Raw genomic sequence first — 17,553 nt, 5'->3', positions numbered from 1 at the left:
TTTTCTGAGTTTTATTATTTCAGTGAAACACTGTTTAATTTAAATATTCTTCTGTAGTGTTTGCAACCTAAACATGGCATTACTGAGCCAATAAGAGAGATGGATTGTAAACAGGCCAATATAGCTTCACTTTACCTGTAAAAAATAAATATTGTAAATGGTGAAAATTAAATCTATTTTGAAAATTGGTACTAACCTAGTGAGGCACAGTGTTAAAGTTCTTTGCCAGGTACAGAATCCTGATCCTTATAAATGTAATCTAATTCAGGAGCAGGAGCCATAAGGACTTGCTAACCTAGAATGGCGTTCTTAAAATCTGAATGTTCATAGAAGGGGATGTTCAGCTGAGTCAAAGGCATTTGTATAAGTTATTCGTTAAAATGGTAAATAGGACTGTGTGTGAGAAACTGGAATAAAAGTATCAAAACATGAGGAGTAAAGAACTGGCTGTTGTCAGATACAGTCCACAAAAAGTAAAATATGGTAAGAGTCATTCATTGTGCTCCCCACAGAAAGGAGATGGTTCAAGTCTCATCATAGTGGGTTGCCATGTACGTTTTTTTAAACATAGTTGGCTTTTAAAATATTGTTAAATCTTAAGGGTCATATTCTGAGTGTCATGTTCGTGTCTCCCTTCAGCTTTATCACATTTCGCTCCTGCACATACCTGGACAAGAAGCACACCATTTTTGGAAGGTAAGAGAAGGAATAGAACTACATCATGGATATAGTATGTCCTGTGTACTTTCAAGCCATGGAGATGAGTCTGGTAACTTTTACACTTGATTTGAAGCAAAATCCTGATTTCAGAGCAAACTCTGTCCTCATCTCTGCGGGCCTCAATTGACAAATATTCCTCTTACTTTCCATGCTCATTAGCTGATTTCCTGCACATTTCTCTGGGTCTGACACCTGGAAATAGCCTTTTAATGTCTAATTTTGTTGACGTCTCTTTTCTCCTTTCACTTATTTTGTGGCAGAGCACACTCCTCTTGCCCCTCTTGCACCGAGTAGGTCGTGGGTATTCCAGCACCACCACCAGTCGGACATTCCCTTTGCCATCATTTTTCTCCCTGTCCACTCTTTCATCATCATCAGTCACCAAATTATTTGAGATTTTCTGTTGATGGGCCTCCAGGAATGGTCAAGAATGGAACAATCAGCACTCTTGCTCTCTTTTTTTAAATATTTACACACTCATCACTGTGACACAAGCGATTACCTCTTCAACACTCTACCTTCATCACTTCAGGAACTGCCAACCAATAGGTCAGTCATGACCCAGTGTTTCCTATGTGGTGGCATAGAACACTGAGCTATTGCATAGGGCCAGCTCTTCTGAGCGCCCTTTATTTTGCATCCTAATGTCATTACTGTGACAGATATGGCAATTTCCTGCAACATCCTTAGGAGACCATATAAATTAAGTTTAAGTATCTTTGGGATCCATTGTATTAAGTGAATGATTTATTTGTCATTGTGGATTGGGATTGTGTGTAACCTCTTGAGGGGGGAGATGTGACAGATGTGAGACCTGGGGTTTCAAAGGTTTTTAGAGAACAATATGCCAGACAAGAAGGACTTTTGGAACAAAAAGTGTGAAGTGGTTTTCCTGGGAACTATGTAGGGAGAGTTTTTCCTGGCTGCAAATTCCCCACCTCCAGTTATGCAAAAACCCAGCCTTTCAAAGCTATGCCCAAAGGAGTAGACCTTTGTCTGCTGATCACCTGTTACATGAACATGAAGTGGTATAAAGACAGGATTGCATGGTTGTTCTGATTCTGAATCTGAGACAGTTATGAACTTGTAACCATGGGGAAAACCCAGTTGTGGATTTTCAAGGATTGACACCTACCAGAGCCTGAAGTTGGAGTGATCTCTGGTAAGCTTATTAGCATGTGTAGGTTTTTATTGTTTTAATATGTTTTTAATGCTTTCACTGTAAGAATAAATGTGCTTGTTTATGAAGAGCTGAGTGCTAACTTATAAGTTTGGGCCATTATGCTGTGTGTAGCCTCTAGGAAGAGAGCAAAGTACACACCCTATTCTGGAAGGCAGGGAATTGTGCGGCCTGGACAAACCCCAGTCAGGAGGGAGAGATGTGGGTATCTACCCAAGAGAGATGATGGCTGAGGAGCTGGGAGCTTAGGGAGGGTGCCCTTGAGAGAGTTGCAAGGGAGAATACAGGTGCAGTTGCCCTGAAGTGCAACAATTACCATTGTGGTACAATGGTAAAAATATTAACCCAATGAGTATCAACATGGGGAATTCCAAGGACCATTCCCTGTTGTGAGTGGAATGGTGTTCCCATGGTTCTAGTCCATTCAAAACCCCAAATATTGCAAAGGCCAAGGAATATAATGCAGATCGGCAAAGAAAGTGCAGCATGTCGTTTCCATTGCTGCAGGTGCAAGCACTGATAATAGATGGTGCTAAATTATGTAAAGCTGTTCAAATGAACATGTCAGTGTAGTAGTAGATACGTTCAGTTTTATCAGACTTTCATTGATCATTCCTTAGAATCCTATGCTTTTTCTTTTCTTTTCTTTTTTTCTTTTTATTGCAGCTTCTTTTATTGACTTTTGATTTTTACTCAATTTGAAAAACTGCTTAAAATAAATGTATGTAGTACTCAGTGTGATTAGATGTTATATAGTTGAGCTGTTTAGTATCTCTGATATATTATTTTCCACTGGGCTTCCCAGTGTAGCCCATTGTAAGTTTTCAGGAAGGGATTGGTTTCATGGTGTGTGTTCTGTAGAGCCAAGCATATTGTTGGCACTTAGCACAATAGTAATTTCTGGCTGTTAATGTTCCCAATACTGACACTGCAATAACTGCACTCCCTGAGTTACTCTCCTTCTGCCAAGGTATCCCATTTGCCTTGCTAGTGGCTCCTCCAGGTACTAGTTAAAGCTCCTGTATCACTTTGTGAAACGAAAGTGGATAACTTCAGTTTCCTGGCCAGCATTCTATCTCACTTAAACAAGTTCTAATGTTAAAAGCTGTGAGTGAACATATTCCTATAGTAACTGCACTGCCTGTACCTAAGGGCTTGTCTTCACTGCGAAGTTAACTTCAGTTGTAACTCGAGTATTGTCCCTGAAATCTTTTTTAGTGGATTCTAAATCAGATTGTTCTATGTAGATTTCTGGCTTCAACATGAAATTGAGGGTTATTTCTTTTGGACAATATAAGAACATCACTATATGCTGAGAGCCAAATTCTGCGCTCAGCTGTTCCCTCCTTCATGCAACTTCTGTTTTTGCCAGTAGGGTTGCATGTATGTACTTAAGGGTAGAATTTTGCCTCGTATACGTAATCGTTGTAAAGAGAGTGAAGAGGAGACAGTGACTTCAAATGAAGGTGTATTATAGGCTGTGTGGATTTCCTGCTGTAGTGGAGTTGCCTAGATTAATTCAGTAATTACCCTCTCCAGTGATAATTGGCAATGAACTGCATGACATTAAAAATGCTGTAATTAACTTGAAAATTAACTAATGGCTTTTGCTGACTTCTAACTGCTTGGTAAGACATTTAATTGAAAAACCCAAATTGGTGTAAACCATTTGGTATTTACCATCTCTGCCCAGTGTGGGGCAGGCATTTTCTTCTGGATGAGAAGCATTTTAGAAGGCCCACTGCATGGGGACATTCCTCTGAGTTCCTTTTTATATCATTACCCTAGCTCAGGGGTTCTCACAACATAATTTTTGGTAGCCTCAGAGGACAGCCGCCAACTCTTGCTGGTGGCTGCTCTGAGAATTTTTCCTAAAATAGTTAATTAACTTTAGGCAAAACAAATAAATATGCACATATATACATGTCCATATCATTGTAATTTATTTATCTTGGGGTTTTTTGCAGACTCAGTAATAACAATAATGTACAGTTATCGCTATTCTTTACTGGACCTAAACAGAATAGAAACAAAAATACGGTGCTTTGCATGTTTCGATTTTTTTCAGATTGCTAGGTAGTAAGTCTGCTACTGTGAAAAGTGATATTTGTATATTTGTTTAATATCACTTTTCACAGAAGATTTACTCATCCCTGGCATGTTGGGGGACAAATTAAGCCTGGGATGAGGAGGTGAGTAAGGAGGCAGGGGGGCACACTGAGTGCTCCTGACAAAGGAAATATGATCAGGGTCACGGTACACTTGCTCCTCTTTGTTTCCCCAATCACATTTCCCACCTATGAGTGTAAGTGCCACTCAGTGTGCATCCAGACATATAGTTTGACCTTCAGTAAGAAAGGTCAAGGTCTCCAATGATGTCCTGTCTATGAATTCTGAAATCAAGTGTGAGCTGAAGAAACCTCCAAAATCAGAGGCAGAACCATCATAACGATTCAAAGATTGCTGGCTCCTGACTAGCTGCTCACAAGACACGACAACATGACCCATGCATAAAAATTATCAATACAGAGAGGACAATGAGCTTAAGCTGTTCTTCTGGAAGTAATGTCACTGCTGCTCATGCAATTCTGTGAGAGTAGAACTCTGAATGCAAGAGGAGGGGGAGAGGGTATAGTATCTTTTCTTGTGTATAGGGCAGTTGGCTAAAATCTGTTGGCTGGAGCAATCAAAAGTAATTGTATTATTTCAGAATTGATTGGCTGTTGTGTGACAGCTATGACAATTTCTTGGGATACCCTGGACAAACCTTATTGAATTAAATTTAAGTATCTTCAGAGCCCATTGTATTAAAAATGCAAAGTTTTTGTATTATGATGGGGTTACATGTAACTGCTTTTGCCGGGAGAAGTGGTCAATGTAAACCTTGGGGATTGTTATGAACTTCAAAGCATTATTTTAAACAATGGGCCAGACAAATAAAGTTAAGTGAAGTTCCTAGGAAATACTTGGGGAGGAGAATGCAAATTACCACCTCTAGTTATGCAAAGACTCAGCCTTTTGAAGCTCCTCCCTGAGGAGTAGGGGACCATTGTCCGGCTGATTACCAATTCATGGTCTCTGCAGATCAAAGATCCAAACTGTATAAAGGAGTGACTCACATATTCATGGTGCTTGCTCTGAACAAACAACTGTTATGAACCTTTCAGAGTAGCAGCCGATGAAGTGAGCTGTAGCTCACGAAGCTTATGCTCAAATAAATTTGTTAGTCTCTACGGTGCCACAAGTACTCCTTTTCTTTTCGCGAATACAGACTAACATGGCTGCTACTTCTGAAACCTGTCAAATAGAGACTAATGTCCTCATTACTAAATGCAAATCCAATGAAAGTTCTGCCAAAGTGCTGGAATGCCAGTCAGTCTGAAACTAAGTGTCAGCAAGGAAGAGTAAAAGCAATAGGAAAAACCCCTAACATAGGCACTAGATTGACTAAGCAAAAGTCTTTGAGTGCATTTTAAACAAAAATGTACTGATAATGGTAAACTAAGACCTGGCTCATATGCCTCCTATGACTGACCCGAAAAGACATTCTTATAAACCGAGAGCCTGATGTCTTAAATGGTAAGATCTTGCGGGCACCGACTGTGTACATCACCTAGCACAATGGTGCCTGGTTCCTGACTAAGCCTCTAGGTGCTACACAGTACAAACAATTGTTAGGGCCTTTCAGATTTCAGCATTCAGGCCTCTCTTTTCCTGACCCAATGGCAACTTGTAGATTCATTTTTGCTTTTAGGATCAAAGGAAGATTTTTCGGTGTTCCACAACCCAAAGGAAGCTTCAGAAAGTTCATTGATCCATTCCTTCTTGTCCATTTCAAAGTTTTTCCCTTTATACTGCACTGTTTAGTCTTTCAGCTTTCATCTCTCTCATACTGCTTTCATCTCAGTCCTGGATATCCTAGTTAATTAGTGGTCCCTCCACTGTCTCTGTGGTAGCATTCTTGCATGTTGTTTTCTAGCTACACAATCATATGATACTGAGGATACAGTTCAAGGGTCTAGTCAAGTAAATTCTTACTACTGAATGTAGTGCTTATTATTCTGAGTACTCACAGTAATGAGTACTTTTATTATTGGTATTATGGTAACATCCGGAGACCCAAACCAAAATCAGGGCCTCATTGTTCAACACTGTACAAACACAAAGTAATAAACTGTCCCTGCCCTCGAGGCCAGGTAAACTTCATTATTTCAAGTCAGACTTTAACAATACTAGTTAATAACAAAGATGGTAGCAGATTTCAAAATATTGTAGATTCTACATAAGGATGAGTGCTAATGGGCACCTTTGTAATACATTTAATAATTTTGGGGCAACACAGTGATGGATCTCAGAAAAAGAACAAAACCCTTGAGGCTACTTGGATTCTGGAGTACAATCTCTCACCATTTCCCTCCCAGTGAGAAGTATGTAAAAATAGATCAGATACGGGGTCTAAACTAGTTCCATTAGAAATGGCACTCAGTCTTTGAAAAAATACTGGCAACAGAAAATTTCTAATTTTTCATTCATCTTATCAAAAGATGAAGCTCCATAAATACCAGCAAAATACATTAATATTGTAGGATGTCTAGCCTTGGGATACGGTAATATTTCATTGAGATTTCCAGTGCTCAGCTATCTGGCTGCTTCTAAATTATCATGAAAACACAAGAAGATAATGAATGGAACTATTGGTTAGAAAACCCTCCTGTATCAAATCCTAAGTTTGCTTCAGGGGCAATTAAAAATACAGAGAGCATATCTTTAGAGTTTGGTTTAATTTTCAGCATTATAAGTGAATCTGTGATATCAGCCAGGAGGAGGAGATGAAAATTGAGTATCTGCTATAAAATTTCAAAAGTGTGTGCAGGGTTTTGGAAGCTCTATGGAACTCTGGGAAGATTTCCCCTGTGTGCTGCCTAGAGTTTCAAAAAAAAACAACCTGAGACTTCTCTAGCCTGCATAAATATTTTTATTGTTTAACAGCCATGTGAAGCTGGGATCTAATTGTAAAATGTAGATAAGACCCTTGAGGACTGAAGTGGAGAGGTTTTAAAGCAGTGCAGCAGCAGCAACAAAATTAATAATTGTAGCAAGATTGTGCTGCACAAATATTTAGAAATTATTTTAGCTTGCGTCATTTTCTGTGTCTGGCTGGGTCTGACTTTTCTTGTCCTTTTGTACCTGGTCTAGCCATAGTTTTTGTATCAGTTTTTGTATCAATGTAACTGTAAGTTAGGGATGTGATTATTTTTGTTTTTTGGATAGTTTAGTAGTGTGGATGCAGTTACAATAATATCAAGTTGCTTTATACCAGGATAGCTTATTTCCCTTTCTATATGGGACTAAAAAAGCTACCGTGCTATAAGCACATTTATACTGATATAACTGGGTCCACACTAGGGGGCTGTCCTGCTTTGCCTCCACCAGTGTAGCCAAAGTGGTACAATGTTTGTGTGTAGACAAGGCCTTACATAAGGAAAAAACATTTGCTCGTCGGAATCCCCATAGTACAAACAAAGTTAGTTTTGGTCAATTGCATTTTATTCATGTAACCCTTACAAGGAGTGTATGAACAATGTAAGTACTAGGCTACCAGCTTGCTATACAGTTGTTTCATCACCAAACAGTATTTTAACCATTTTAATTGCCCTAACAGGTAGCGATTTCTTTGAAAAACAGAGTGTGATAATATCAGCATCAAGAAAATCCTATTGCTGTCCCAAATGACTTCAAGTCTTGTTAGAACTGGTTAGAGCTGAATATCTGTCAAAGGTCTGCAAGGACACAGAAATTACATTAGAAGCATGTAATATGTCACCATGCATGAATATTAATACATGAAAGTAGTTTTTAATACTACTTACTTATTGACTGAGGCATTCTCATCTGAAGGGGTTAAGCTAATGCCTGGTGTGTTAGAGGTTATAATAGAGAATCCATGATATGGAAAAAAGAGAATTATATACGGAGACGTGGTTTTGCCTGTATTACATGGTGATTTTCATTAGTGAACTGAACTCTCATTTTGCCTTCCTGAGCACAGAATTCATGCAAGGTATACAAGAATTTGGACATAATTCATAAAGCTGCCTTAAATCTATAAAATGGTTTAGTTTTCTGAGTGACAGTTACTTAAAAAAGTTCCATCCCTGAGAAAACCAGAACTGCTATCAGATATTTTTTTACAGAAGCCCTCTCATATTTTTGATTGAGGCTTTTTTAATTAGCCTGAAGCAAAGAACAAAAACAAGTAACTTATTTGTTACCTAGGCAGTTTTTTTCCTTATTTATTGATGCTGTTTTCACATGGATGACAAATTTGTGATGCTGATGTGTGTCCAAATGCCTTGTTACCAAAAATGTTCCCTCTGTCCAAATGGAGTGGTAGCTAGACCAACTTTTTCCTTCCGTGAGAAAACACATCAGCACAAAGGGAAGTCTATAACATTTAAAGCTAAACAGCCATAAGAGTTCTGAGTGAAGCAGCCATAGGCAGCATTAACCAAACCATTGTACATACAGTATACTGATCCAGTGCACACTGAAGTCAAAGGAAGGATTCTTAGCTTAGTAAGCACAATACAAAGAATACTTTTTGATGTTTGTGTGATGTGATTTTTCTAACAGCTTGTGTGATTTAAAGTGACCTCCAAAATTGCACCTGTAAAGTTAGCAAGTACACCCCGCTATCCGAGCAGGGAACACTAGTAGTGAAGTGGGCCCCAGATTTTTATATATGGACTGAAAAAGAGACTCTGCTAGAACTCGGCTCCCCAGCTCAGCTTGACATTGTAAAAGCTTCAGCATGACCCTGCCTGATCTGGCGGTGTTTCCATGCAGGAACTGTAATTTAAAGGAACACAATAGAGCATTAGATTTGGAGGGAACACTCCAATCAGTGTGAAATGTTCTCGTTTTCATTATAACATTGCTCCTAGTACATTGCTAAGGTGTTCTTGTACCTATATGGTATAATTCCATAAGAGCATCTCTTTAATGGAGTCATGCCATCTTTTTTTAGAGCTTTTCAGGTTTTAGAATAACAGTGAAACTTTTCTTACTGCAAAAGCGTTTGTACCTATATTGGTCTGTTACTTTATTACCTGCGTTTGAGACAGAGTTAATTTGGGTCTATTGTCTGTACTAAGTGCTTTGTCAGATTTCCCCCAAGCGGAAGAGTTGAGATTAATTCTATGTAGGTCTCCCAGCTGTTCCTCATTGAAGATATCTCCATCCATTAAGACTCCCTCCATTCTGCTCTAGTCCTGTGTTATCACGCTTCTGAATATCAGTTTTAACAACAACATTGCTGATTCTAGAGGACTTTATGGTAGAATCCAAAGTCCGGTCATTTTCACAGTGACCCACATTTTAATTCATACTGATCCAGCATTTGGCCTTCACAAATTGAAGTCTTTTTTATTCTGATCAGATATCATTAAGTCTGACTTGTTAAATGTGTGCACACCACGTATTTCACCACAGTGAAAGATCAGCACTTAAGTCAGACAGCCATAAATTGGGTATTGAGAAAATATAGCTACAACTGGAGTTTGATTTCATCCTTGCAGTACCTGGCCTCTTTCCAGCACTGAGTGAAAGTTTAGTACAGGTGATTTGACACTGCTAAAATTCATCAGCAGGAGGCTTCTGGGTGCATAGGGCAACTAACTCCTTCCCTTTCATCAAAACCTCCCGATGACTGAATTTGGATTATTTTACATCTTGCACTTTGGCCCCAATCCAGAAAAACACTTAAGCACATGTTTAACTTTTAGCACATGAGCAGTTCCATTGAATTCAACAGGAATACTTATGTGTTTGAAGCCAAGTATGTAGTTATGTCCCTTGCTGGATGGGGCCTTTATTATTTGTGATTTATAAAGATCCAGGGCTAGTTGTTAGAGTGAAAGTGTTTAATAAAGCTAGAAGTAATTATCTTCTAGCAAAACCAGTTTGCTGCGGTGGGTTATAATTTGTGACAAACCAGTATTAATTCCTTTGTTCCCAACTGCTATTTTAGGGAGTTGTCACAATACAACCTCAAATGACTCGCCAGTGTGTTGATTTTATCTCCTTCCTTTAAGAATGTTCATCTTGGTTTTAAAACCTTCGCTTTGGCCCACAGGGCCATGTTGGGATACTCATTGTCTGGGTTTCTATATATCTGCTAAGCACATGTAGCATGGATTTGTCTCTTTTCAAGCTGAGGGGAAACATCTGCCGCATCGCCCTCCACAATGAGTGGTTAATGTTCCATCGGTACAGCTGGAAATTAAATCCTTTCTTCTGTTTTAGAGTGGTTGGTGGTTTTGAGGCTCTGACAGCTATGGAGAATGTGGACAGCGATCCAAAAACAGATCGTCCCAAGGTACTACTTAAACTTAAACCAAAAGGGTCACCAAACAAAGGGAGTGCATGTGTGTCCCCTGAATGTGTCCCCTGTTACTGCTTATTTTTAAAAGTTAGCTTCAGGAAAATGAAACAAACCCAATTAGCAGCTTCTGGTACCTTTAATTTTAATTTTCTGTTCCCAGGAGGAAATACGAATTAAATCAATAACTGTTTTTGTTGATCCGTATGAAGAGGCAGATGCTCAGGTGAGGAGGGAATCATCTGTTTGATAGGTTTGCAAAAAAATATTTAATTCTAAACTGTAGCCCCATCCACTTCTTAGGGTTAGGGTTATACTCATTCCATGTTGCATGCCTTTCTTGTCTTCCCCTAGGGTGCTTACACCTATGTTTACAAACAAAGACTGAACAGCTGCAATTTGAGGCTGTCTTATTTGCTAGAAACATGCTAGTGTTGGAGTGGATAGTAGTTTGGAGAGTAAAGCAGCACAAGGTTCATAATACACCAGACTTTTAAAGGCTCCCCCATGTCCCCCAGAGTTACCTCTGCCTTCCCAATGGTAGTTGCCTATCACCTGCAATGGAGCGATGGCCATAGACCATTCATTCCTAGTGGCCCCCTTGAGGCACCGTCAGCCAAGCATGCAGCGTTAAGTCATGGCAGTGATAGTATGTTATAGTGCTTTGCAACTACAAAGCGCTTTAGACACGGTCGCCTTTTCTTTGAACTAATCTCTTGTAACATACTCTAATAATACTCATTTTTCTCAGATCTCTGCAGAGAGAGAGAAGGCCCGACAAGAGGAGGAAGCAGCCAAAACCAAAACTAAGGCTGTCCTGCCAAAGAAAGAGAGCCAGGCTCCCAAAACTTACCGGCAGGGCATTGGGAAGTATATTAATATGGCTGCAACGTAAGTCCCTTGCACAACGGTGCTTTGTTCAGTGTTTGTGCTCTCTTGCACTGGGAACTCCCCTGTCCGCTGTGGCACTAGTGTTACCCAGTCCTATGGCTCAGTATTGTATGGGACACACTGTCACATACCAGCTGTTTGTTTGATGTCAATGGACCTTGCTAGGGACGTTCATGTACCAATCACAGCAGTCAGTGTCTAGCCCTATTGTTTTAAGGATTAAAAAGCTAACTTTTTTTTTAAAGGCTCAATGTAAAAGCCACAGCTGATCATTAACAGCATGTATGTGTGTGTGGTTACAAACACTTTTATAATCTTTGTTGAGGAGCCTGTCCATCACTTCCTGGACAGAACCTGAATTCAGTCTTCTGTGTTTCCCCTTCTGCAGCTGTTAATAAGAACTCTATAGCAGCATTTCCCTGCACACACCTTGTACTATTGATAGTTTAGCTTTCCAAGGGCGAGCGCCAAACCCTGGCCCAGCTTTTCAACTATTTTGGAAAATTAAAAGTAATTTGTACCTCTACGTTTTGAACAGGTTTCTACCAAATCCTCCCACAAATGTAGCTGTCACATTGTAGTGTCCGCAAAGGCATGTATTTGTATGTATGGACCTTGGCTGTTGATGAGCCTGTATGTCTGTGCAGTTGGGAGATTCTGGTGCCTATTCAGTTGAAAATGTGTCCTGTAATTTTAGCCAGCACATGTACATTGTTAATCATTTGGGTCTTTTAAAAGTTTAGCTACAAGTGTTGCTGTTCACCTCTTCTAAAATTGTGCTGAAATTCCGTTGAACTTAAAATTGGTTTCCTGCTCCACCGTGGTTACTATGGAAACATGTAGGAAAGTTTGCAAGATTAATAGTCTATGCTGAGTGGCCAACTGGTTCCCTGAGTTTTTTCCCAATGTCTTTCATCCTTGCAGTCTTCTCTGTAACATGCGTGACACTGGTCTCCAATGAAACCTTTGGTGGTTTCAGTCTGATCCCTGTTGGCCACCTCATGGGACCTGGCAATCAAGTAAATTTCTGCATGATTCATAGGCTCTGTTCAAGAGATGCCAGGAATAGCAACATGGGCTGCTCTTGGTCTGGATCAAGATGCATTTGGCAGCACCAGGAGGAGTGGGAAATGTCACACAGCCCCATACTCCTTGCATTGTGCCCTGCAAACAGCTTTTAATCCTTTTGCTTTTAAAAACACTAAGCACTCCATAGGAAGGTGAGCAAAAAGGCTCATGCTTTCGGATTTGCCTGTGTTCCTATGTGCTGGGCCTGAACCAAAGCCATAGATTCAAACCCCCCTATCCCTTCCATATTTCGGGAGTGTCCAAAATCCAAACCTGGAACCATCTCCAAAATTTTAAGTGGCCCCTCTCTCTTTAATGAGCTAGACCAAAACCCTGCATCTTCAACACCCCTGCAAACCACATCTCAGTGCTGCAGCCAAAGCGTCTCTGTAATTTGTATGTGACAGGCTAGCTCCATTCTATATCACACTTGGAAGGGAAAGGAATCCAGCTGCCTTTAGCCAGCTAACATTAGCAGTCACTGATATTTGTTTTCATTTTGGCTGCAGAAAACGAACAGCAGATGATGATGGGCCTTCAACCAGTGCAGCTGTGAAGAAAGAGAAAAGGAGCACAGGCTTTGGGGACTTCAGTTCCTGGTAGTAGAGTGGAGAGCCTGTCACTGGAGCAGTACAGCAAAAAAAAAGCCTCCCACCAACCCCAAGGGGCATGAAAGGCAGGCTGTCCTGGGGAGGGAAAGCACTGGCCCACCCTTCTAGTGGGGAAGAAAATCACTGCTTTGTAAAAGCTCCTTAATGCGGCTTTGTTCTCTAGAGAGCTACATTCCTCCAACTGCATCTTCTTTGAAGCCCTGGGTTATGGTGGATTTTACAGCCGGGGAGTGGGCACCCCCACTACTCTTTCAGACTGTTGATTATCTAGAGCCTCTTTGTCTACTTCGCTGCTCGGCAGATTAAGCAGAGTCATCTCCGTCGGGACAGAAGCTCAGGGAATAGGCGTGGTGGTGAGCGAGCTCCTTTTTTCAGGGAATCGCTTCCAGATGAGACAGGTCCATGCCAGCTGAGTGAATTGGGGGAAATCAGTGATGACACTGTACCCCTAGCTTTAGTCTTCCCCCAAGCTCTTTACTGGAACCCCGGGGTGCCACTTATTGTCCTCTCTCCACCTCCCTTCCTTTCTGAGCCCCTGTGCAGCCACCCTTATTCTGCCCAAGGACTGCCTCTGGAGCCTATCCATACTGCTTGTTAATGGGTTGAGAGGTTGCTGGCAATCAACATAAATCCATGGGCCTGAACAAGCTGTCTGCAGCCAACCAAACCCTGCCACAGCCTGGGAAACATCTGATCAGGACTGGCAGCCTAATCCAGAGCCTCCACTTGGCACTGTCGAGCAGTTGGGCCACCATGTTGGCCCATTTATTGTTCTGTCTTGGTAGCCAGCTTTGCTCATAGCCACTGAAACACCAGTGTCACCATCAGCGCCACTCTGACTAAAGGCCAGAAGGTACCAGTTCAGAACCCTGTCTTTATCTTGTGTAGCTTCCATTTGGGACAAGTGACTAGTAAGAAGCAGCATTGTAGATTTAGTTTTTAAACCTGTCCTTGTCATTGCAGAATAACAGGACTGAGTTCTGCTCTCATAGGAGAGAGAGAGCCCTGCTTTCGTTAACTGCTTGCAACAGTCCCAGAAATCACATCCATCTGATACCTCCTTTTTACAGTGTCCAACTAGAGAGAGAGCTCATTAGGATAATGTGATGTCAAAGGGCATGCACAACCTGTACCTATTCACCTCAGCTGCTTAAATCCCTTCCAGAATCAGCCCCAAATATATTAATTACCCAGAGTAGCCAGGCACACACAAATTAAGATGTTTCCAAACTTAAGAATTTAGGAAGAAGTGACTTGTATCAGCCCATAGCATTTAACCTTCTTAACCTCCTAATATTCTTCACCCTCTGTTTACCACCATCCTTGTGGCCCAAAGAGGTGAGGTATTTGTCCTACAGAACAATTCTTTTCCACTGCTCCTCCCATACATTTTGAATCAGCAGAAATCCCCTCCTTACTCCATCTCAGAAGCTGAGTACTGCTTTTGCAATCAGATTTGTAAATAACGCATTTCTGTTAACAGTGTCTTGTTTTAAAAGAACTCTGCATTTATACAAAATTGAACTTTTGGTGAAATGTTTTCATTAAAAGCTTTTATTTCCTTTTGAACACTTGCCATTGTGACTGCTCTTATTCAGATATTTTCTAGGACTATGGCATTACAAAGTACAAGGAAATGATTCATCCATACTTTAGCAGATCTATCTATAAAGATCTTTGGACTCTTTTGGATATGATTATGACTTTCTGTAAATTATAGGAAGTTCAAACTAGCTTGAAAAGAATAGGGATTTTTTTGTTTTAAAATAGTTTGCAGTGTATAAGTTTGAACAGAATAAGCATGTGTCCAAATCTTGGCACAGGAAACATTGTGGCATTTCTCTGAAACTGACTTTCTTTGTGTATTAGTAAAATTTCTAGCTCCTTTTCCTGGCAAATCTTTGCTGAGCTCTCCTGTTTAATAACTGTTGTAATATACATATGGTTGCAAAGCTCACAAATCTTGTACCACCTGGTTGCCCTGCGTACCTTCCAATTCCATTACAGGCTGGCATTTTTATACATTTTGCGAGAGTTCACGGTAGCCGTGTCTTTTTAAACTCCTCAACACTGCAAAAGATAAACGCAAAAATAGGAGGATAACAATTTGAGAATTAGATTGGCTGTTGGCAGGCAGTCTTCACCCAAGACACTTCAGTCACAGCGAGCACCACTTATGCATTAGAGTTAAACTTCAGTTTGCAACACAGTGACACTGGCAGTGTGGTCAGTGGCTGGCTGGATATATGTTGGTAGTTCCGATCATAGCCAACACAGAGCCTGAACTTCAGGTAACTAAAAGTAAACCAACATTAGAGATGGGCTGAGGAGATGGTGGACAGAGCCTCAGGCTGGGAATTGGGTTCAAAGCAGAGGCTGGGTTTGGTTTTAGATAAAACATTTCAGGATTTATGTCCTTCGTCTGTTTAGACTGTAGCGGGGACTGTCTGCTACTCTGATTGTACAGCCCCATTATTTCTGTTCTCTTTATTCTTCCTCTGAATGCTTTCACTGGCCCAGGTACTGTTATGCGGTGACCACCACTATTATTCTTTACCTTTGTACTAAATACAGGCCGGCCCCGGGGCGGGGAAATGTGTGGGGTTATTTGAATAGAATTAGGTGACAGACATGCCTATGCAGAAGGTATTTCGAGTGTGTGAGATACTCTGAAACCTGAGATAACACTGTATCTCTCTGGTGCTTCGTATTGACACACTTGCAATCCTAGAGAGAAAGTTCTGGGCTTGGTGTATGATTTCACTGCAGCACTGTGTTAACAGTTCATTCAGCAACTTGCCTAAATAGCCTACACCATTGAGTGGCAAAGTGAAGTACCTAACCAATACCGTGAACGATAGTTCAGTGAGACAACAGCTTACAGATCAGAGGTATGAAGCAATGGGATTAGTTAATAAGTTACTCACACCCCCTGTAGCAATGGGATTGGTAGGCATGTACCACTCTCCTCTGTCATATAAAGAAAAGGAGTATTTGTGGCACCTTAGAGACTAACCAATTTATTTGAGCATGAGCTTTCGTGAGCTACAGCTCACTTCATCGGATGCATACCGTGGAAACTGCAGCAGACTTTATATACACACAGAGATCATAAAACAATACCTCCTCCCACCCCACTGTAGCTCACGAAAGCTCATGCTCAAATAAATTGGTTAGTCTCTAAGGTGCCACAAGTCCTCCTTTTCTTTTTGCGAATACAGACTAACACGGCTGTTACTCTGAAACTCTGTCATATAGCATGCAAACAACATTAAGGGGGGCTGGGGATTACTGGGGAATCTGAAAAAAGAAAAGGAGGACTTGTGGCACCTTAGAGACTAACCAATTTATTTGAGCATGAGCTTTCGTGAGCTACAGCTCACTTCATCGGATGCATACTGTGGAAACATACTGTGGGGAATCTGAGCTCTCCACCTCTGTTTGTGGCTTGAAATCAGCCCAGCGCAGTAGTGACTGAGGTCTTAGCTGTAGGGGAAAGTTGCACTGGTTTAACTTAAGCCAGCTCTAAAAACATATAGGCACAAGCCACTTACTAGTAGCTTCCTCTACTTTAAACCTGTTCCCAGTTGACATAAGCTAAACTGCTGAAAGCCACTTTCAAACCCCTGTGTGAATAGAATGGGTTCAAATTCACACTGGTACAACTGGCCTGAGTGGTGTTCCTAGCCAATAGTTCTGTGGCCTAAAATGAATTTGGCTTCGGAACAAAAGCCACCATCCAGTTAAGAGAAATGAACACTTTGCCGAGAGAGCAGCTATCAGGCCAGATAATGAATGGGCCCCTGACACCAAGCGATCCTTCCCCCTCCCCCCCCCATAAAGGTGACATATGCATACACCCCAGGTCGAGGTTAGGATGAGAAGAACCTTGCATTGCCACTGCCTGGACTGCCCTCGCTTTGTGGTTAAACAGAGGGAGTCACACTCCAGCACTGGCAGGGCCCACTTTTGCCAGTGCTAAATTCACCATAAAAATGTCTGAGTGAAACACACACAGACCTAAGGCAATTCAGAGCACAATGGCCATACCTTCCATTCCTTTCCGCCTGACAGCTCTAGGCACTGCCTGCTCGAACATGGTGTTGCTACTTAACTTTTGACAAAGGAGGGAGTTAAGCTTCTGCATCTCCTGTCTTTGATGGGGGTGCAATCCTGCAGTTACTGCACACTCACAAGTCAATGGGGGTGACCTTTGCTGCAGATCAAGACCAGAAATCACTGAAGCTAGGAAAAAGTAGGGGAAGTGCCCAAGATATGCCACAAAGAAACAATGTTTTGATGTCCCCAGAGCCCCTGTGGCACAAATCAGGGGTGATGGGTGTTGAAAACATTCCTGCCTAGAGGTAGGAGCAATTTTGAACACCTCAGTGTCTTTGGATGCTTATTTCTCTGATGCTCTCAAACGTGGAACTATGGTGGTCAAAGTGCGTGTTTTTCAGGTGTGATGGGTTTAATTCTTCTCTGTGTCCTTCCTTCCCAACTCTCTGCCAGCTTTAAAATCAATACAAAGCCATCTTTCCCCTTGGTGTTATTTGTGAGGTGTCCATTGACTTGGGCCGACAGGCAGATCGAAGCCAGGGCTGCTGTATGAGCGGACTAGCAGGGCCCACAGAAAAACTTAAGAGGAATTCCACCTGTCCTGTTGCAGCAGCTTTCATCTGCTTTTCTCCCTTTCCTTTGTG

General features: G+C 41.3%; 1 protein-coding gene across 2 annotated transcripts in view; it reads left to right on the top strand.

The window, feature by feature from the left end:
• Positions 1–14,419, top strand: part of PPIL2 (peptidylprolyl isomerase like 2) — a 112,079-nt gene extending 97,660 nt beyond the window's left edge. For both annotated transcript variants that reach the window (XM_077835094.1, XM_077835093.1), the window contains 5 exons: positions 640–696; positions 10,205–10,277; positions 10,444–10,506; positions 11,032–11,171; positions 12,749–14,419. In XM_077835094.1, coding sequence (XP_077691220.1) covers positions 640–696; positions 10,205–10,277; positions 10,444–10,506; positions 11,032–11,171; positions 12,749–12,842 — 427 coding nt within the window. In that variant the 3' untranslated portion in view covers positions 12,843–14,419. The remainder of the gene's footprint in view (positions 1–639; positions 697–10,204; positions 10,278–10,443; positions 10,507–11,031; positions 11,172–12,748) is intronic.
• Positions 14,420–17,553: the final 3,134 nt, after the last annotated feature.

The sequence above is a fragment of the Eretmochelys imbricata genome, chromosome 15 (assembly GCF_965152235.1).
Source record: "Eretmochelys imbricata isolate rEreImb1 chromosome 15, rEreImb1.hap1, whole genome shotgun sequence".
NCBI lineage: Eukaryota > Metazoa > Chordata > Testudines > Cheloniidae > Eretmochelys > Eretmochelys imbricata.
The sequence above is the reverse complement of the archived record's forward strand: the minus strand, read 5'-3'. Positions and strand labels throughout refer to the sequence as shown.